The sequence below is a fragment of the Stegostoma tigrinum genome, chromosome 30, assembly GCF_030684315.1.
Source record: "Stegostoma tigrinum isolate sSteTig4 chromosome 30, sSteTig4.hap1, whole genome shotgun sequence".
Classification (NCBI taxonomy): domain Eukaryota; kingdom Metazoa; phylum Chordata; class Chondrichthyes; order Orectolobiformes; family Stegostomatidae; genus Stegostoma; species Stegostoma tigrinum.
In genome coordinates, this window is record NC_081383.1 from 10744955 (window position 1) to 10767300 (window position 22346).

Below are 22346 nucleotides of genomic sequence, written 5' to 3' on the forward strand. Positions count from 1 at the left end.
AATCAGAAAACCAGAATTTACATTTTTTTTTTAAAAAGCGGCATAAGCAGATATTTTTCCTTTCCGTGAAATGGGATACGGTGCTGAATACAGAAAATCAGTAATTGCACTTTTGTAACTCCTCAGCTTTAAGGACAGTGGGTAGGGGCTAAGTGTCAATCATCTCCCGGGCGCTGGTTGTCACAGCACCCGAAGGGATTGACACTTGGACTGACCAAACATTGGCTAGCTCCAGGTTGGACCCCACTTACACTAGGCTCCAGTGCACCAGTCAGCAGCGAGTAGGCGGAGAGCTTCGACTGTGTCAAAAAGACGGCAGGTGTATCTTTCTGAAGCTTCTTTTGAAAACAGGATGATTATTTGGAAGGGACAAATAGTTGTTCAGTCCAGTCGGTCTTTGCATTAAAGAAATTTGCATGTGGCATGTGCCTTTGATTTATTCACAGTGCTGCAGACATAAATCGAATTGGAGGACCAGTTTTCTTTTAATAGCAAAAAAGGGAACATCAAATAAGATTGAAAAAAAACCACAAGAATATATATGATATCTATGATCATCATGCCAGCCTCCAGGTCTGGAACTAGCTGCGATTACTGGATAGATGGATCTCACAGAGAGATAGCCTTTGAAGATTACTATACAGTGGCACAGGAATTGGGAAGGTACTGTATATTACAGGCTGTATATTGTTATGGGTGGGGGTGTACCTGCCGGCACTGGCATGTGATGACTGATTGCAGTCTGACCTGCTCTAGTCCCGCAGTCACAAAATGCGTAACAATTCATCGCTCTGATTCCGTGTTAATTACAGTCATTAAAAACACGCTGTGAAATGTTATTTAAGATGCATCGTTTTATCGGGAATAATAAAAAAACTAACGGCCTTTTTCGCTCGTAGTCTCCCATCTGAACGTTGCAAAAGAAACTTTATTTTATAAAGAAAAGATTGTAGGGTTTTACAAAGGCTGAATTCAGTGGTGAAAAGCAACTGTACAGTAACATTTTTTTTTCGATGAAATAAGGTGATGGAAATCATTTAATATGGCCAAGTTTGTTTTTTTTAACGTTGTGTGTTCAACTAAACCCATCAAGAGTCACTCGTTAGGAACAGGGTTCAAGTATAAGATATCTTTTGACACATAACCCTCATTCAAATCAATGAAGTTCCATACACGGCCGCGCAAACTGAAACAGTCTTTGTTAATTTTGATTGTAATTTCTAATATTCCTCCATGTGTCAGTTTCTTTGCATCTGATACCTGCAGGTCCAGAGGGAAGGTGGGGGAGACACTACGGGATCATCAGATTCTAGTCCATCTCTGCATGGTATTCCTGCAGCTTATTGTTTCACTGCTTTCTGCTTAATGCTCTCAGTTGCTTATGTGTTTCTGTTTGTCAATGCAGTTTAAAACAAAAGGCTTTCTACTGCGACTGCACGGTTATCCTTTTGGTGGCTCACAGTTGTTCAGAGGTTAGGGCATTAGGGAACCCCTGTCAGGACATACACAGGACGTGAGGGATTTTGTGTTTGTAAATATGGTCATAAAATGTGGACATCCCTGGCAAGCCTGACGTATGTCAGTATTCACACTGTGGGGCATGGCGTTGGTCTTCCAAAATTTGCAGTGGATCCCTGGAATTGTTTTTCTTTTGGGAGATCTGGGGATATTATAATTCACTGGGAATGTGTACCTGTTTATAAGTATTAGAAATCCTGAGGATTTCAATGAGGTTCTCAGAGGCATGTTGGTCTTGGAAAGGTGTCCCTTGAATGTTTGAAGGGAATCTTAATGAATGTGTCAATATTTGCAAGAACCCTGAGAATATATCAGCATTTTCAAGTGTGACACTGTTTTCTGGGGCAAAGTTACTTATTTGAAAGGAGGATTCAATGGTTAATCTGTATGTCAGTATTTATAAGAGGTACAACTAAGAGAAAAGTTTGAAACCATTGCTTCATGTTGGCCAGTCAGTTTCAATGGTGTCCATATTTTGTTGTTTCAATTTTGGAGGCAAAAGATAATCAAGGCTTTTTTTTCTATCTCAGACCTTGATGGTCTCTGCAATTAGTGCAGTGTTCATTTTAAGATTGAAAAAATCCTGCATCCATTTAAGACCTGAACTTCTCAATTGGAGAAGATTATTTGCAAGTTCCAACTGTTTCTTTTCAATTTTGCGTTGCCTAAGTTGGCTTTTGGAGGGACCACTCAGCAATGGCAGAAAGTTATTAGACCCTGAAAGGTAAGTTGCATAGGGCAGTTCACCTGAATTTTGGAGTTGAAGCCTGAGATTTGGGTAGTTCTAATTAATTTAGATTTCACTGTTCTAATTCTTAATTGAAATAAATCAGTAGCCTACCATCAAATCCCAGTTTTGCTGCTTATAATGTCAACTAGAGCCTTTTTCTACAATGGAAGAGGAGGGCATGAGTTCTGGCTGATCTCACCTGGTATATTTAACAGAATTCCCTGCAGCTCAGAGATGTGAAAAAGACCATCAAAATACAACCCAGTGATCTATGTTTGTTTGTGTAACTGTTTACAATTTCAATGCTTAATTTTTTTACAGGCTGTTTTTCTTGCCCACTGTTTAGAGACTTTTCTCATGCGCTGAGCTCAGATGATGCTTTTGTTGCCATTTTAAATGAAATGTCTCTTTTTGCTGGAATCTGAGGTTTAAATGAAAATTGTTTTATTTAAAGTTTCAAAAGACTGAGTACCAACAAATAACGAAAGGCGAATTGTGCTGAGGGACTGTCCAACAAAAAAAACAACAATAACAAGAGCAAGTCAAGTGTGATGTCAACTTCCATTGACTTATTCCTGCTCAATTTTCAAGACTCATTAATAAAACTAGAGATCATAATTATTGTGTTTCCTTCTCCATACTGAAAAATGTTTGGAATTGCATTTCTGTTAATAACATTAACTTCAATCGCTTAAGTAATGGTCACATGCTGTGTTAGTGTTGAAGTGAGGTTATGGACAATAGGCCTCTGTGGTCTCTTTATCCACTAAACTGATTTACATGAGTTTTCTCCAGTTGCATTTATTATACTAATCTGGTCAGATGTATTGGGAGTAATTTTGACCTATCTGACCAGATAAAATCCCAAAGTAGAAGCTGGAACTTCAACAAAGAATAAAAGCCAATGCAAAGTAAAACCAGAATTAAACCCAATTTCATCAACTTGTTGAAGGCTGTGTTACCCAAAAGTGTTGCTATTGTAACACTGACATCATACCAATCAGGGAGTAATTTAGAAATGGTTGTTAGCAGAACAAGACATTGTAGGTGGAAAGCAGATGGCTCATACTAGTCATTGGACAGTTTTTTAAAAATGTTACAAGTTGGCTGTTAAATAATGCTTATGTGAAAAATGTAGCTGACTGGAGGAAAATAAAAAGCTAAAATAATTTTTTTAAAAATCAAATCTAGGTCTGGAGAAGGATCACTGGATGTGAAACATTAACTCTGCTTTGTCTCCACAGATGCTGCCAGCCCTGCTGAGTTTCTCCAGCCATTTCTGCTTTTGGTTCAGTTTCACAAAACTATTGTGTGCCAGGTGGGCAGTATAAGTCTGTCAGATTTATGCATGCAGCATTAGTTTGAGATGTTTAGCTAGTTAATGATACTTAGTTCAGTGCTTTATTTGTACATATCTACAGAAATTGTTTTGCTAGCAGTAATTTTCTCAAATTATGATCCTAGGCCCCCTTCTCAACCTATGCTGAGTTGGTTCGTCTGATTCAGGGTGACGGAGAAAGACACTGTCATTAGAAATATGGGAAACATGGAGTAGGAAATTACGCATGATTCCAATTTTGGTCATCCATCCAGTGGCTCCCAGAACATAGAACATAGAACATTACAGCACAGTACAGGCCCTTCGGCCCTCGATGTTGTGCTGACCTGAAGCCCATCTAACCTACACTATTCCATGTACGTCCATATGCTTGTCCAATGATGACTTAAATGTACTTAAAGTTAGCAAATCTACTACCGTTACAGGCAAAGCGTTCCATTTCCTTACTACTCTCTGAGTAAAGAAACTACCTCTGACATCCGTCCTATATCTTTCACCCCTCAATTTAAAGCTATGCCCCCTCGTGCCATCCTAGGAAAAAGGCTCTCCCTATCCACCCTATCTAACCCTCTGATTATTTTATATGTCTCAATTAAGTCACCTCTCAACCTTCTTCTCTCTAACGAAAACAGCCTCAAGTCCCTCAGCCTTTCCTCATAAGACCTTCCCTCCATACCAGACAACATCCTAGTAGAACAAATGCATATTTGAAAATATTTGGGTGAAAACAAAGCTGGACTCACGTTGTTAGTTGAAGTGGTAAATTACACCATTGTCACTCAAGCTGTGTATCCCGAGATAAAAAATTAGCAAGGCTTATACAGTATGCACAGTCCATGTAGCACTTCACCTCATTCTGAAAGCCTTCAGAAAGATAGTGAGAAAACCTGTTCAATGGAAGAAGTCTGGTAACAACAGGGTTTTTATTTAAAGTGAAAAAGAATGAGAACAAGTAAATTACAATAGATTTATACTAGGCTTGTCCACTAGAAGGCCTGGGGGCTAGAGTCCAGCCTCGCAAGGCTTTCCATCTGGCCCACCAAATAGTGTCCAAAATACACCTAATTGGAAGTGACAGGTTCACTGGAAGGAGCTGCTCCTGCAATCACAGCCTGTTTCTCCTGCATTAGCTGCTGATAATCTCACTCATCGGCTGAGAGAAGAAATTGCAAGGAAAGGTTTGTCTGCCAGGAATGGAATGAAACTGATCAGTCATTGTTCTGAGATATCCAGGAATATTCTGGCAATCTCCAAGTAGTAACAGAGACTGGTTTGAAATGTCAAGTTTCAGAACAGCAGGATGTTTGTGTATTAGTTTCCAAATTGCTGCTGTGTTTGTTTGCAGTTTGCCACAGAGTTGCGCATTAGTTGTATCTTCCTTTGTTGTTGGAAACTCCATGGGGCTATGATGATGGAGTTGCCAGTTTGGAGCGCCAACTTTCTGGAAGACGCTTTGGACCTGTCCTTCTATTTCCTGGTAGAAAGTGATCTGACAGAAACACAGACGGTGCAGCCTTTTACTCTGCTTCATTCCTACTTCATGGCACTGACCATAGTTTGGCCTGTCAGAAATAGATCAATGGTTTAAATGTGAGCAGTTATTTTAATTAGCAGACCCAACAGCTGTGAATAGGGCATAAACAAAATATTTGACCTTGCTGGTATGAGTACTTCATGCCACTGTAAAAGTTCTTGAAGGACTAATGTACCAATGAAGTTTGGTTCAATTCTAGAGTTAAATTAGTGCAATCTTTAGAAGACAAGACAGAAAGTGAAAACTGTGAAAAGTAAAGAAGACCATAAGAGACCAAAGATATAGGGGCAGAATAATGCCACTTGGCCCATCAAGTCTGCTCTTCCATTCGATCATGGCTGATATGTTTCTCAACCACATTTTCTTGCCTCCATCCCGTAACCCTTGATCCCCTTATTAATCAAGAACCAATCTATCTCTGTCTTAAATACACTGAATGACACCTAATTTTAATATACTTCAATCAACAAACATATAGAATTGGACACTATATACAAATCCACACAGATCAAAACCAGAAATGACAATACTCAATATAACAGACCGGACAGTATAAATTCCAAGCGGAGTAGAGTAACATCACTTCATCGGAGGCTCCACTGATTATGCCACCCAGCGTGGTGACGAAACGTCACAAAAACAGTCCAACTCGGTGAGAAAGTCAACAACCTCATCCACAATCCGGGCTACAGATCTTTACCAAAACTTAAATTCTAAAGTGTCCCCACGTTTTGGACTCATCCACAAAGGAAAATGTTCTTTCCATGTCCACCTTTCGAAGACCATTCAGGATCTCATAAACTTCAATCAATTCATCCCTCACTCTTCTGAACTCTAGGGAAAAGAAGCATAATTTATCCAGTCCTTCCTTATAAGACAACCTGCTCATTCCAGGGATTATTTTGAATGAATCCCATTCATCCATCACTCCCTGAATTTGCTGACCCACAGTGGTTCCCTGTCAAGGCACTGCTGAATTTCAAATTTTTCATCAACTCAACTAATAAATTTGTTTTCTCATTTGAAGTTTGTTCATCAAAATTTTTTGTTGATTTGATTAAACAAATCAATTCTATGTTGTTTTCTATAATTTGCTCAATGGCTCCATAAGGGAGAAGAAAAATTAAGCGTCGACCTGTTGCAAAAATATGACTTTCACAATTAATATGATGCTCTTTGTATCCTTGGTACCTGCTAAACAACCGCACAGCCAATGCATTACTTTGAATGTTGTCATATATTTTATCCTTTCATGGGTTTTGATCATCATTGGTAAAGCCAGCGTTTGTTTTACATGAGATAATGGGAACTGCAGATGCTGGAGAATTCCAAGATAATAAAATGTGAGGCTGGATGAACACAGCAGGCCAAGCAGCATCTCAGGAGCACAAAAGCTGACGTTTCGGGCCTAGACCCTTCATCTCAGGAGCACAAAAGCTGACGTTTCGGGCCTAGACCCTTCATGTTTGTTTTACATCCCAAGTTTGACAAATGCAGTGGCCAATTTGCACACAGGAAGCCTATGAACAACATTATCAATGAGTTATACCTTGTTTCTGCCATTGCTGGATTGGATTACAAAAAGAAAGATAGTGCGGCTTAGATTTGAATAGCACATTTACAGGGAGAGAGAAGAGGAGAAGTTGATGAAATGATTAAAAACCTTGACAAAGAAGTAGGCTTTGAATCAAAATGTGAAAATGAAGAGAGAGTTCAAGAGTAGAAGATGAATAGTGTTCTGCAAAGTGTTGAGCAAGAAAAGAAGATGGTTCAAGGGAGGACGATGTTTTCAAATTATTTCATTTGCCTATATTTCAAACATTTATTGGCTTTAGTCAATTTACAAGTAATATTATTTTAATTTAACTACTGCTACCATTTTTATTAATATTGAATATCATTACCAAAAATTTGTCAGCTAAAAAAAGTCCTTTGAAAAATGGTTGAATGAGGAAGCCTAAATTCTGGCAGCAGTCTATATGTGAATGTTAATTTTACCCGTGGGATTAGGCTCCTAAATCATTTGCACATGCTAATTCAGTGTATGGGCAAACCTGTTTAAAATAAATGAGTTCATGCCCATGTTAACTCAAAGACAAAAGAATGTGATATTCAAGAAGCATAAACTGCAAGAGCAGACAGGACATAAAATCAAATAGCGGGATTGTGATGTTGGATTATTCCTTGCCTTTTGTGTCCGATGTTGGATGGTAGGAAAAACCTGTTTGGTTCACTAATGTCCTTTAGGGAAGGAAACTGCCTTCCTGACCTGGCCTGGTCTGGATGTGACTCTGGACCCATATCAACATGGTTGACTCTTAATTGCTCTCTGGGAAATCATGGATAGGCAACAAATAGCAGTAAAGCCCACACCCCACAAATGAATAAATAAAAAACAAGCATCAGAATTTGAAGACAGCATGAAGTTTGCCTGCTTGCAACATCAGAAGCAGTAGGCACGGGGTAATCTGGCATCACAATCCCCAAATGTGATTTTATGCCCTGTCTACTCTTGCAGTTTACGTTTCTTGAATATCAAATTCCTTTGTCTGTTGAATTAACATGGACATGAACTCATTCATTTAAAACAGTTTTACCCATACACTGAATTAGCATGTGCTAACAATCCTGGAGCTTAATCCCAAAGCTAAAATTAGTATTCACATATACTCTGCTGTCAGAATGTAGACTTCCTCATTCAACTTGTTGTGTGAAACCAAGTGAATAATAATGTGGAGTGGCTGCAGGCGCGAGCATGGGGTGTAAAATCAAGAGAAGAAGCATGAGCTAAAGCCACTTTGTGCCCCTTTAAAGGGAAAATGTATTGTGGTGCTATAGAAGTGTTTTGAACTTGATTTTCCTGCAGGAAAACATTCAATAATGATATGGAATGGCAGAGAACAGGTACAAAATAGTTTCTGATGCCACTCTGAAGGACTTGATGTACGAGATGGAGAGAATGTAAGATGTGATTGATTCACAAGAGACTAGAAAGCCATCAGGCAAACGTCTGAAGGAGCTGAGACCAGATAGTCCTGACCAGGTGTCAAGCCCCGTAGACCTGGATGCAGAGCCACAAATAAATTCAGTTATCTCACATGATTGGTCAAGATCAGTGACTGTAAAATGAATTGCCATATTTCACTGGAAAAGCTCAGCAAGTCTGGCAGCATCAGTGAAGAAAAAATCAGAGTTAACGTTTCGGGTCCAGTGACCCTTCCTCTGAGCTTTTCCAGCAACTTCTGTTTTTGTTCCTGATTTACAGCATCCACAGTTCTTTTGATTTTTATTTGCCATATTTCACTGCTAGCTTCAAACACTGCTCAAAGCACTATACCCCATCACTGACCTACTAACAAATGCTATGAATTATGATTCATTCTGAAAATTCAGAGCTCCACCTCACACCCATCTCTCAGAGCTTTTGCATATCGTTAGATATTCATCCATGGCTAGTGTATCCCATGAACACCTCCTGAAACATGTACTTCTCTACAGCAGGAGAAGACAGCACATGTCTGGAGGCAGTAAGACCTAACTGATATGGAACGGGTACGAATGCATTTCCTTAATCCTGATGGTTGCGATATTCCTATCGTATTTTCTGATTTACAAGATGCAGATGCTGTAAGGATGCATCTCCATTTCTGCCACTAACCCCATTCCCATCATTACAATCCTAGCCTACCGCTTTTTCTTCCTTTCAGATACCCAAGAAATACAGTAAGAGCAGAAAGTACTGGAAAGACCAGCAGACCTGGCAGTGTCTGGAGAGAGAAAAGGTGTTGGCGTTTCAAGGCCAATCTGATTTTTTTTTGGATTCCTAGAAATGCAGGCTGATCAGGCAATGAAGACAAAGACTAAAAGTAAAAGAGCAGAAAATCAGTGATGATGAAGAAGAAATGTAGAGATTCATTCTCGTGCCCAAAGGCACCAGCTCAGATACTGACACTTCTTATATCTTAAACTACACCCATAAGAAATAGGAGTAAGAGTAGGTCATTCGGCATGTCGAGCCTGCTCTGCCATTCAATAGGATCATGGCTGATCCAACATTCCGCATGTCCACTTTCCTGCTCTTTCTCCATTACCCTAGATCCATTACCCTACTAACCAAAAATCTCAGCCTTAAATATACACAAGGACTCTGCTCCGCTGCTGTCTACTGCAGGGAGTTCCTAAGACTCAAAACCCTCTGGGAGAAGTAATTTCTTCTATCTCAGTCATAAATTGGTGCCCCTCTATTCTGAGACTGTGCCCTCTGGTTCTAGACTCTCCCATGAGGGGAAACATCTTCTCAGCATTTACCCTGTCAAGCCCCTTTCGAATATTGTCTGTTTTTATAAGCGAATGTGCTGAAACACCAGAGAGAGGTAGCCTAGGGGCAGTGTGAGGAAAAGGGTAACACAGGCGACAGCTCACTGTACTGAGTTTCCACACAGGTTCTCCAGCAGAGGCCTCAGCTGAACACTTTGATGGATGGGTGTCAGAAAAAGGCTGATGCATATGTACAATGTAGTGGCCAGTACATTGCAAAGGAGCCAGGAGGATTCCAGCTCCAACCTGGGACAGGGCTTTACTCAGAGCTTGTAGCTTATCCATTTCAGGGTGGAAATGGTGGGCCATTCCTTGAGTATATTCGATGCTGGGTAATTCAAGATGAAGGATGAAAAATTTGTGACAGTAAGAGCACTTCCTTTTTTGACGTATTTTCAGTGTTGCAGCTGATTTCTTCAAAATCAAGGATCAGTAATTACTATTTTATAAGCTGTTGCATCATTCTGGAACTTTAGGGGGGAAGAAAAGGTGGAAGACAGACAAAGGCAGTTACCACATAGTCCGGGAATCAAATGGAGAAATAAATCTGCACAGCTGTCTGACCCAGCAGTGAATCTGTACAGCTGACTGTTCTGCTGCTTGATTTCAAGTATCCCTGGACATCAGACTGGACACCAGTCATCTAAGAAAAAAATTAGCAAACAACAAAATTCACAGCTGGCTTTGGAGAAAATTGTGTGGGAGAGCTCACAACAGGGATGCAGTTAAGTGGCTTTTTAAAGTGTAACCTTACTTTGTTTTGTAAATCTACAGTTGAGTGTGTTCATTTTTGATTATATGTTTTATTGACATCTGTTCCTTGTTTAAACTTTAAAAATTCAAACCATCGGCACTAAATTAGCCTGGAGCAGTGTTTTTAGAGCGGTAAGACTGTGCTGTTTTCTGGGTCTGTAGATTCTTAAGATGCAAAGATGGCCTTCAGTAGAGTGATGTGCCCTTCCTGTCGGACAAGGGAGATTGGGGAGAGTTTCCCTGTTACCGATGATTATGTTTGCAGGAAGTGTGCTTGGTTGTGAATCCCATCAGATCACATGGATCGGTTGGAGTGGCAGTTAGAGGCAATGAGGAATTTACAGAAGCTAGAGGTTGTGATGGATGGCAGTTGCTGGAAGGTAGAAAAACTGAAGATTCACAGAGGTACAAGGGTTACCTCCAGGAAAGGTAGGAGAGGAATGTAGGTCATCCAAGAGTGTCCTGTGGCAATCTGCATCTCAAAATGAACATGCTGTTCTGGAAAATGTAGGGGGTGACGGACTCCATAAGACATCGGAGTGGAAATAAGGCCATTTGGCCCATCGAGTCCACTCTGCCATTTAATCATGGCTGATGGGTATTTCCAGTCCACTTACCTGCACTCTCCCTGTAACCCTTAATTCCTTGTGAGATCAAGAATTTATTAATCACTGCCTTGAAGATATCTAACGTCCTGGCCTCCACTGCACTCTGTGGCAATGAGTTCCACAGGCCCACAACTCCCTGGCTGAAGAAATGTTTCCTTGTTTCTGTTCTAAATTGACCCCCTCTAATTCTAAGGCTGTGCCCACGGGTCCTAGTCTCCCTGCCTAGTGGAAACAACTTCCCAGCGTCCACCCTTTCTAAGCCATGCATTATCTTGTAAGTTTCTATTAGATCTCCCCTCAACCTTCTAAACTCTAATGAGTACGATCCCAGGATCCTTAGCTGTTCATTATACGTTAAACCTACCATTCGAGAGATCATCCGTGTGAACCTCTGCTGGACATGCTCCAGTGCCAGTATGTCCTTCCTGAGGTGTGCGGCCCAAAATTGAACACAGTATTCTAAATGGGGCCTAACTAGAGCTTTATAAAGTCTCAGAAGCACTCACTGCTTTTATATTCCAACCCTCTTGAGATAAATGACAACGTTACATTCACTTTCTTAATCCCGGACTCAACCTGCAAGTTAACCTTTAGAGAATCCTGTACTAGTGCTCCCAGATCCCTTTGTACTTCAGCTTTATGAATTTTCTCACTGTTTAGAAAATAGTCCATGCCTGTATTCTTTTTTCCAAGTGCAAGACCTCGCATTTGCTCACCTTGAATTTCATCAGCCATTTCCCGGACAACTCTCCTAAACTGTCTAAATCTTTCTGCAGCCTCCCCACCTCCTCAGTACTACCTGCCTGTCCACCTAACTTCATATCATCCGCAAACTTCACCAGAATGCACCCAGTCCCTTCATCCAGATCATCCAGACTCTCAGGGAAATGTAGCACTGACGGCCAGGTTTCTGGTACCAAGACTGGCTCTAATGTAACAAGGGCTTCCCCATGTACAGGCAATTGATTATGATCGGGGACTGCCTAGTCAGTGAGATATCAGAATGGCATGTTGCCTCCCTGGTGCCAGGATCAAGGATATCCCAGAGAGGGTGCAGAATATTCTCAAAGGGGTGAAGGACTAGCAGGAGGTCATTTTACACATTGAAACTAATGACAAAGGAAGAGAAGAAGGTGAGATTCTGAGCAAAGAATACAGGTAATTAGGCATGAATTTAAAACGGACATCCTCAAGGGTAGTAATATCTGGATTACTCCTGGTGCCATGAGCTAGTGAGTGTAGGCATAGGAGGATAGAGCAGATGAATGCCTGGCTGAGGAGCTGGTGCAGGGAGAAGGCTTCACATTTTTGGATCATTGGAATCTCTCCTGGGGTAGAAGTGACCTGTATAAGAAGGATGGATTGCACCTGAACTGGAAGGGGACTAATATAAGGGTGGGGAGATTTGCTAGAGCTGCTCAGGAGGATTTAAACGTATAAGTGGCGCGGGGGGAATCCGGGGTTCAGGAAGATAGTGAAGAAAGACATCAGTGTGAAACCCGTACAGTTGGGAAAAGGAGTAAGTCAAAAAGTCAGGGCAGACAAGAACAAAGTAGAGAACAAGGTTGGATTAATAAATTAAATTCCATTTATTTCAATGCAAGAGGCCTATCAGGTAAGGCAGATGAACTCAGGGCATGGTTGCGAACACGGGACTGAACATCATAGCATTTACAGAAATGTGGCTCAGGAATGGACTGGACTGGCAGCTTAATATTCCAGGGTATAAATGCCAAAGGAAGAATAGAAACAGGGGCAAGACAGGAGGGGGAATGGCGTTTTTGGTGAGGTATAACATTACGGCTGTTCTTAGGGAGGATATTCCTGGGAATTCATCCAGGGAAGTTATTTGGTTGGAACTGAGAAATCAGAAAGGGATGATCACCTTTTCAGGATTGTACAATAGACCACCCAATAATCAGTAGGCAATTGAAAAACAAATTTGTGAGGAGGTCTCAGTTATCCGTAAGAATAACGGGATGATAATGGTAGGAGATTTTAACTTTCCAAACATAGACTGGGATTGCCATAGATTTAAGGACTTGATGGAGAGGAATTTGTTAATTGTGCACAAGAAAATTTTCTGATTCAATATGTGGATGTATCTACTAGAAAAGGTGCAAAACTTGACCTACTCTTGCGAAATAAGGCAGGTCAGGTGACTTGGGTATCAGTGGGGGAGCTGTTTGGGGCCAGTGACCAATTCTAATAGTTTTTAAATAGTGATGGGAAAGGTTAAAGCGGATCTAAAAGTTAAAGTTCTAAATTGGAGGAAGGCCAATTATGATGGTATTAGGTAAGAACTTTCAAAAGTTGATGCGGGATGGGGGGGGGCGCGTGTAGGGCAGATGTTCACCAATAAACGGATGGCTGGAAAATAGGAAGCCTTCAAAAATGAGATAACAGGAGTTCAGAGACAGTATATTCCTGTTGGGGTGAAGGCCAAGGCTAATAGATGTAGGAAATGCAGGATGACGAGAGAAATTGAGGGTTTAGTTAAAAAAAAGAAGGAATTATGTCTCAGATATAGACAACTTGGATTAAGTGACTCCCTAGAAGGGTAAAAATGTAATAGGGGTATTTCTAAGAAAGAAATGAGGAGGACAAAAAGGGGACATGACATAGCTTTGGCAAATAGAGTTAAGGAGAATCTAAAGGGATTCTACAAATAAATTAAGGACAAAAGAATAACTAGGGATTGAATAGGTCCCCTAAAAGGTTAGCATGGCCACCTGTGTGTGGAAATGCAGGAGATGAGGGAAATAGTAAATTCATATTTTGCATCAGCATACTGTGGAGAAGGAAATTGAAGATTGAGAATGTGGACAAATAAATAGAGACATCTTGTAAAATGTCCATATTACAGAGGAGGAGGTGCTGAATATCTTAAAAATCCAGAAAGGTGGATAAATCCCTGGGGCCTGATCAGGTGTACACTAGAACTCTGTGGAAAGCAAGGGAAGTGATTGCTGGGCCCCTTGCTGAGATATTTGTATCATTGATAGCCACAGGTGAGGTACCAGAAGACTTCAGATTGGCTAATGTGGTGTCACTTTTATGAAAGATGGTAAGGAAAAGCCAGCAAACGAAAGAGCGGTGAGTCTGACTTTGGTGGTGGGCACATTGTTGGAGGGAATCCTGAGGGACAGGATTTACATGTATTTGGAAAGGGAAGAACTGATTAAAGATATTCAACATGGCTTCGTGCGTGGGAAATCGTGTCTCACTAACTTAATTGAGTATTTTTTTGGAAAAGTGGATTGATAAGGGCAGAGTGGTGGATGTGACCTATATGGACTTCAGTAAGGCATTCAACAAGCTTCCTCATGGTAGACCTGTTAGCAAGGTTAGATCACACTGAATACAGGGAGAACTAGCCATTTGGGTACAGAATTAGCTCAAATGTAGAAGACAGAGGGTGGTGGTGGTGGGATGTTTTCCAGACTAGGCCTGTGACCAGCAGTGTGCCACCAGGATTGATGCTGGGTCCTTTTTTTTGTCTTTATGTAAATGATTTGGATGTGAACATAGGAGGTATGATTAGTAAGTTTGCAGATAACACTACAATTGAAGGTGGATAGTGAATAACAAGGTTACCTCGGAGTACAACAGGATCTTGATCAGATGGGCCAATGGGCCAAGGAGTGGCAAATGGAGTTTGATTTAGATAAATGTGAGGTGCTGCATTTTGGAAAGGCAAATCAGGACAGAACTTATACACTTAATGCTAAAGTCCTGGGGCATGTTGCTGAACAGAGAGACCTTGGAGTGCAGGTTCATAGGAGTGGAGACCCAAGGAGACAGGATAGTGAAGAAGGTGTTTGGTCTACTTGCCTTTACTGGTCAGTGAATTGAGTATAGGAATTGCGAGGTTATGTTGCAGCTGTATAGGACATTGGTTAGGTCTCTTTTGGAATACTGTGAGCAATTCCAGTCTTCCTGCTATAGGCAGGATGGCGTGATAAGTTGAGAAAGACAAGATTATGGGCTTAGAGGAATTGGACACAAAAGCAAGTAACTTAGAGGGAACATTTCTTGAAAGGGCTCAGGAAGTATTTACAAGGATGTTGCCAGTGTTGTAGTGATAACGCTGTAGGGAGAGGCTGAATAGGTTGGGGCTATTTTCTCTGCGGTGTCAGGGACTGAGGGGTGACCCTACACAGGTTTGTAAAATCATGAGGGGAATGGATAGAGTGAATAGACAAGGTTTTTACCCTGGGGTGGGGGAGTCAAAAACTAGAGGGCATAGGTTTAAGGTGGGAGGGGAAAGATTTAAAAGGGACCTAAGAGGCAATTTTTTTCATGCAGAGGACGGTGTGTGTATGGAATAAGCTGCCAGAGGAAGTGGTGGAGGCAGATACAATGATGACATTTAAAAGGCGTCTAGATTGGTACATGAATAGGAAGAGTTTAGAGAGATATGGGCCAAATGCTGGCAAATGGGAGTAGATTTATGTAGGATATCTGGTCAGCATGGACAAATTGGATCGAAGGGTTCGTTCCTCTGCTGCACATCTCTACTACTCAAAACCAAATCAATACTGACCACAACCCAAATCATCTCATCAGCAATGTTTCAGTCTCCATTGCAACACAACCGAGCTTGCAGGGTGTCTCAACAGTATAGCACTCTGTTCACCAATATTTTCCTAGGAATGTTGAATTACCACAAGGGGGACTGGCAGTGGCTCTGGGGGCTCAAGCTTCTTGTCCTTTGGCAAGATGAGAGTTTCAGTCCCCACACCAGTGACTGTTACATGCTATCCAAGCGGTCCGGATTGCTGCTGCCTTGCCTAAACCTTACATAAATTGTACAGTCTAACACTGGACCTTTGCGAGATTTGCTTTACGTGACATGCATTCTATCCCCCACTTCAGGTTTCTGAAAAACAGTTCAGGCAGAGGAGGCTTTGCTTAAACACTTGACCATTACAATTCATATAGCAGCATGGTTTGCATTATATGCACACTATACATATACCTGACATACGCACCATAGTCATGACTATAGTGTCAAAGGGTAGCCCTTGTCCAACTTCATTGAGGTATATCTCTGAGTTGAAATGCAGCACCCATCATTACATCCTGCGGTACTAAAAAGCCATGTCCTTGAGCTAACTGCTTCTCTCTGCCAAGAGTTTAATGTATTCGGCTATTTTGAAATAGTAGCCTTGGTGACTTACCTTATGCAACATTGGATGGCAAACTGGGAGATGTTGCAAACATTGTGTGCTTCAGCCTGGAAGGAACCAGGCATATGAAAGTTCATGGTCATGGAGGAGTGCAGTCTTCACCCAGCTCTGTGATTGCTGTTGTAACTTCAGCAGCTGGTATATTTCCATGCAGATACTGTTAGTGAAGAGACAGACAGTGTGCCACTTTGAAGCTGAACAATCCACTAATACTCCTGTTTTTGTAACTTCTTGCAGCTTACTCAGCAGTAGGAAAGTCTCCCCACCAGTGCCATTTAAAGGAAGCATCACCTGTTCTCAAGTTAGTTACTGGTTTATTTATACCTGCTGCAGCTGCAATTGTACAAGTAATTTTGCTAATTCTAGATTTAAAGTGACTAAAATCTACAGAAGTGGTGTGGCAGATGCTGAAGGACTTCAAGGGTGCTACATGAGCCAATCATGCCTCGACATGGACACAGTAGTGTGCATTCTCCTTGGTGTACAACATGACAGATATTATTCTTTGCTGAAATGCTCCCTCAATATTCTGGGCAGATATGTCTCCAGCATGATGTCCTTCTGCCCTCTTAGTCTTCCCTCTTCCAGCAGCTTGCTGTATTCCATGTTGCTCGTGCTTATTCTCCTTGCCATGCTGTTTCGGCAGTTCTTCCCTGTTTTAAATAATACTCTTTTTTCCATTCTTCCTGTTGAAGTAAACAGCTTCACATTCTCCCACATTACACTCCATCTGCCAGATTTTGCCCACTCAATCTTTCTGTATCCATCTGCAAACTCCTTATGCCTTCTTCACAATATATTTTCCTCCTACTTTTGTGTTGGCTGAATATTTAATTATCATACAATTGCTCACCTCATTTAAGACAAAGATGTAAATTGTACAGAGTTTGAGACCCAGCACAGAAACATGCAGGACCCCACTCCTCATATCCCACCTGCCAGACAAAGAACTGCTTATGCATTCCCTCTGTTTTCCAACAGCAGCCAATCCTCTATGGGGCCTCTCCCATTATCAGCCATTATCATAATGAATGCAGAACATGGGCCAAATGTCATACCCTGCTCCTATTTTCTATGTTTCTACTAGGTTTGATTACACATCACACATACAGCCTTGGAAGAATAACAGCACTTGTAACAGCAAAGTAACAGCTGCTAAGGAACTGAATTTTGCAGCTATTAACTCAAGGCATCTGTCATTAAATGTCCCATTTTGACACAATTTTAAAGATCAACGTCTATTTTCCCTTGTTAACTAACTATTGGAAAGAAATTACTGTTTGGAATGCAGGAATTTTTGGACATTACAAGGCAAAGGTCCATCCAGTTTGGAAATCAGGCATTGGCATGATCCAAGAATAACGAAGAGGTTGACTAATCTTAGCATGCAATCTCTGTAATTGTCTGCAATGAAGCAGAAAAAGCTTGAAGTGGAGAGCTTTTTTGCACCAGAGGTCCAAAGTGACTTCATTCTCATTCAAGCACACTATTTGAAATTTGAGACTCATGTCTTAAGTTATTCATATACTACATTCCCAAAATATTATTTGCTCAAGTCCTTCCACTTTCAACCTGGGGAGACTGTTTCATGGATTGACGACAAGTCTATTATTTGGAATTTATCCATTTTCAAACAGAAGATATATCCTCTGGTTCTAATGTTTTGGACAAGGTGAGCTGGCTTATTATTGTTTACATTATCTTGCCTTTTAGAGTCCTACATATCACTTCTTTGCAATGAGGCTATACAAGTTTATGTTATTATTGTGCAAGTTGAAACAGTTGTACAAATGAAGCCTGTTTTGACACATTGATGCAAGTAATTAGAAATTGACTTAACCAACCATTACTAAAGCTGCAAACTGTCAATCTTTCGCTTATTTGTTCAATTATTCCATTGCTTGACTAAATTCATTTACCTACACCTGAGAATGCTGTTGATTGAATTTATGGTGTGAATGATGTGAAACACTGGCAGCAGTTAGCACCTTAGTCGTGGGTGCTGTGATAGTTAATGAGATCATCTTGCTTTACTTAATAGTGAATCTGCTAATATGAAAGCTGCTTGCTCAGAATCTGCGATGGGATGGTGGCAGCCAGGGAACGGACCTATTTTCATCAGAAGTAGAAGATTCAATGTTTGTGAATGATACAACACTTACATGTTTTTTAAACTGGTGACAAGGACAACGGAACTTCAGAAGGACATTGACAAATTATGCGGAGTGAGCGGATAGGTGACAGGTGAAGTTCAATGCAAAAAAGTGAAATGATGCATGAAAAAGCATGAACACACAGCATAATGTAAAGAGTGTGACTGGAAAGATTGTGCAGAAGCAGAGAATCCTGAGTGTATAGTACACAAGTCATTAAAACTGGTAGGGAAGATGAAGTGTGTAGTTAGTAAAACATGCAGTTTTGTAGGTTTTGTTAACGTTGACTAGGAGCAAAGAGGAATTCTATAAGACACTAGCTGGACTCAGTTGCTTACAGTTCTGGGCCCCTTTATCCTGGAAGGGAATACAGAATAAAGAAGTAAATGGAATGTAAGTATAACCTTTTTCGTACTGGAGTGATTTTTGTCTGAAATGCACTGCTCAGAAGTGTGGTGGAGGCAGGTTCAGTGAGGCATTTAGAGGTCATTCAATGATTATTTCCATGGAAATAATGAGAAGGATTACAGGGAAATGACAGGAAAATGGCAGTAAGTCTTAATGCTCATTGGAGAGCCACTGCAGATGTGATGGGCTGAATAGTCTCCTTAAATTCTGTGAATCAACCAACTTCCTAAAGTCAATCTAGAATTAACTCTAATACCAAAATTAAACTGTACAACTTATATCTCTCACTCAGCTCCTGACAATAGCTTTTTTAATTTTTTTTAGCCAAACCATCAATCTTTCAGAGGCACTAGACTGTTTTAAAACTTATTTTGGAAATGACTGCAGCCCAGTTCCAGCTAATCCTGACCTTGAATCTTCTAGTGAGACTGCAGGTTAGATATTGTGACAGACACCACTGTGATGTCACTAGTTTTATCCTTGGACTGTAACCCATATATTACTTGGAAAATGGGTCAGTTCAGAAATGACTATGAACATCATTCTGTTCAGTTTGGATGTTGTATTTGGAGTAGAGGCTGAAATTATCTCAGTATAGTAAAACCGGAAACAAGAGTCTTCAGTGTAGAGCATAGGATCATTACCTGTGAGACACATTACCGTCAAAGTTATGGCATCAAGCCAATCATTCACAATGGGGTTTAAAATCAAACATTTGGATGAAAATACAGAAATGAGTGCTTGCTGTTGATCCTAGACAGGTTCAAAGTGATTGGTGGGATGTGAAGGATAGGAAGTAGGTTTGTAACATTAGGCCCCAGCAGATGTGTTGGGTGAGAGTGTCAGTAATGACATTCAGAGGATGGTGTTGTTGCTTTTAAGAAGGCAATGCTGGGCTCCTCAATGATGGGTTAACATAGAAACATATGAAATAGGAGCTGGAAGAGGCCATTCGGCCCTTTGAGCTTGCTCCACCATTTATCCCAATCGTGGCTAATTATCCAAATCAACAGCCTAATTCTGCCCACTCCCCATAACCTTTGATCCCATTTGCCCCAAGTGCTATATCTAGCTACCACTTGAATACACTCAATGTTTTGGCATCAACTACTTGCTGTGGTAATGAATTCCACAGGCTCACCACTGTTCGGATGAAGAAGTATCTCCACATGTCCATCCTAAAAGGTCGACCTGGAATCCTCAGACTGTGACCCCTGGTTCTGAACACACCCACCATCGGGAACATCCTCCCTGCATCTACACTGTTTAGTGCTGTTAGAATTTTATAAGTCTGTATGAGATCCCCCTCATTCATCTGAACTCCAGCAAAAACAATCCTAACCTGGCCAATCTCTCCTCATACGAGAAACCAGCCATCCTTGGAATCAGCCTAGTAAACCTTCGCTGGACTCTCTCAAGAGCAAGAGCATCCTTCCTCAGAAAAAGAGACCAAAATTGCTCACCAATATTCCAGGTGTGCCCCCACCAAAGCCCTGTACAACTGCAACAACACATCCCTGCTCCTGTACTCAGAACCTCTCGCAATGAAGGCCAACATATCATTTGTCTTTTTTACCGCCTGCTGTATCTGCGTGCTTACCTTCAGTGACTGGTGCACAAGGATTCCAGATCCTGCTGCACATTCCCCTTTCCCAATTTACAGTGATACAGGTAATAATCTGCCTTAGAGATAGTAAGAACTGCTGATGCTGGAGTCAGAGGTAACAAGTGTGGAGCTGGTGGAACGCAGCAGGCCAGGCAGCATCAAAGGGGCAGGAAGATTGATGTTTCGGGTCAGGACCTTCTTCAGAAAAATCTGCCTCCTTGTTTTTGTTTCCAAAGTGAATAACCTCACATTTATCCAAATGATACTGCATCTGCCATTGATTTGTCCACTCACCCAACCTGTCGAGATCATGCTGAAGGATCTCTGCATCCTCATTACAGTTCACCCTCCCACCCAACTTGGTATCATTTGCAAACATTAAGATGTTTTTGCTCCCTCATCCAAATCATTAATATATATTGTGAATAGCTGGGTTCCCAACGCGATCCCTGTGGTGTCCCACTAGTTACTGGCTGCTGATTTGAAAATGAGCCATTAATTCCTACTCTTTGTTTTCTCTCTGCCAACCAGTTTTCTATCTCAGTACACTTTCCCCAATCCCGTGCGCTTTAATCTTGCACAATAATCTCTTATGAAGGACTTTGTCAAATGCTTTCTGAAAGCCCTAATATATCACGTCAACTGGCTCCCCCTTGTCAACTCTACAAGTTACATCTTCATAGAATTCCAACAGATTTCTCAAGCGTGATTTCCCCTTCATAAATCCATGCTGATTCTGTCTGACCCTGCCACTGCTTTCTAAATGCTCCGCTATTTCGGATTCAAGAATTTTCCCCATTACCAATATTAGGCTTAATGGTCTATAATTCCCTGAATTTCTCTCTACCTCCCTTTTTGAATATTGGAGTGACATTAGCCACCCTCCAATCTGCAAGGACTGTTCCAGAGTCTATAGAATCCTGGAAGATGACCACCAGTGCATTCAATATTCCTACAGCCACTTCCTTAAAATACTCTGGGATGTAAATTATCAGGCCCTGGGGTTTTATCCGGCCTCAATGCCATCAATTTTCCTAGCATCATTTCTGTACTAATATTGATCTCCCTCAATTCTTCCCTGTCACTAAATCTTGCATTCTCCAACATTTCTGGAATCTGATTGGTGTTCTCTTCAGTGAAGACAGAGCCAAAGTTGCTCAGCCATTTCTTTGTCCCCTATTACAATATGGCCAAGCGACCTAACATGCATATCTTTGGACTGTGGGAGAAAGTTGGAGGACCCACAGAAAACCCACACAGACACAGGAGAATGTGCAAACTCCACACAGACAGTCACCCGAGGCAGGAATCGAACCCAGATCCCGGGTGCTGTGAGGCAGCAGTGCTAATCACTGAGCCACCATGCTGCCCTTCTTCCTTGGATTGGATACTATCTCTAATTTCCTTTGTAAGCCACAGATTCGTCTGCTCTCCAGTTGGTTCCTCCATATATTGGTCAAGAAAACCATCCCATATACAGTCCAGGAATTCCTCCTCTATGGTATTGTGGCTAATTTGATTTGCCCAATTTATGCACAGCATAAAATCACCCATGATCACCAATATTCCCTTATCACGTGCATCTCTAATTTCCTGTTTAATACCATTCTCAACACCACCACTGCAATTTGGAGATCTGCATATGACACCTACTAATATTTTTTGCCCTTTGTTAATTCTCAACTCTACTCATACAGACTCCACATTGTCACAGTCAATATCTTTTGTCACTATTGTGTTAGTTTCCTTTTTAACCAGCAATGCCACTCCAGCACCTTTTCCTTTTTCCCTGTCCTTCCTAAATACTGAATTCCCTGGGACATTCAGTTCTCACCCTGTAACCATGTCTCCGTAATCCCAATTACATCGTACCCGTTTACATCTATACGTAATTAATTCATGCGCTTTAGATGCTTTACGCATTAAGGCACAAAGCCTTTAAGCTTTTTTTTAAAGTGTTTGTCTCGCTATTATTTTTCTCAATAGCTCTGTTTGAATCTTATCCTCGGTTTCTCAGCCTATCTCTTTTCTTATTCTGTTTTCTACCTTTTGTTTTTGTCCTTGCTCTTCCTCTGACTCCTTACACAGGTTCCTATCCTCTTGGCATATCAGTTTAAACCCTCCCCAACCGCTCTAGTGAATACTCCCGCTACGGCATCGGTCCCAGTCCTGACCACATGTAACCCAA

General features: G+C 41.2%; 1 protein-coding gene across 2 annotated transcripts in view; it reads left to right on the top strand.

Annotated features, from left to right (window-relative positions):
- Positions 1-309: 309 nt before the first annotated feature.
- Positions 310-22346, top strand: part of LOC125465805 (calcium/calmodulin-dependent protein kinase type IV-like) — a 150639-nt gene continuing 128602 nt past the window's right edge. For both annotated transcript variants that reach the window (XM_048559678.2, XM_048559680.2), the window contains exon 1: positions 310-663. In XM_048559678.2, coding sequence (XP_048415635.1) covers positions 542-663 — 122 coding nt within the window. In that variant the 5' untranslated portion in view covers positions 310-541. The remainder of the gene's footprint in view (positions 664-22346) is intronic.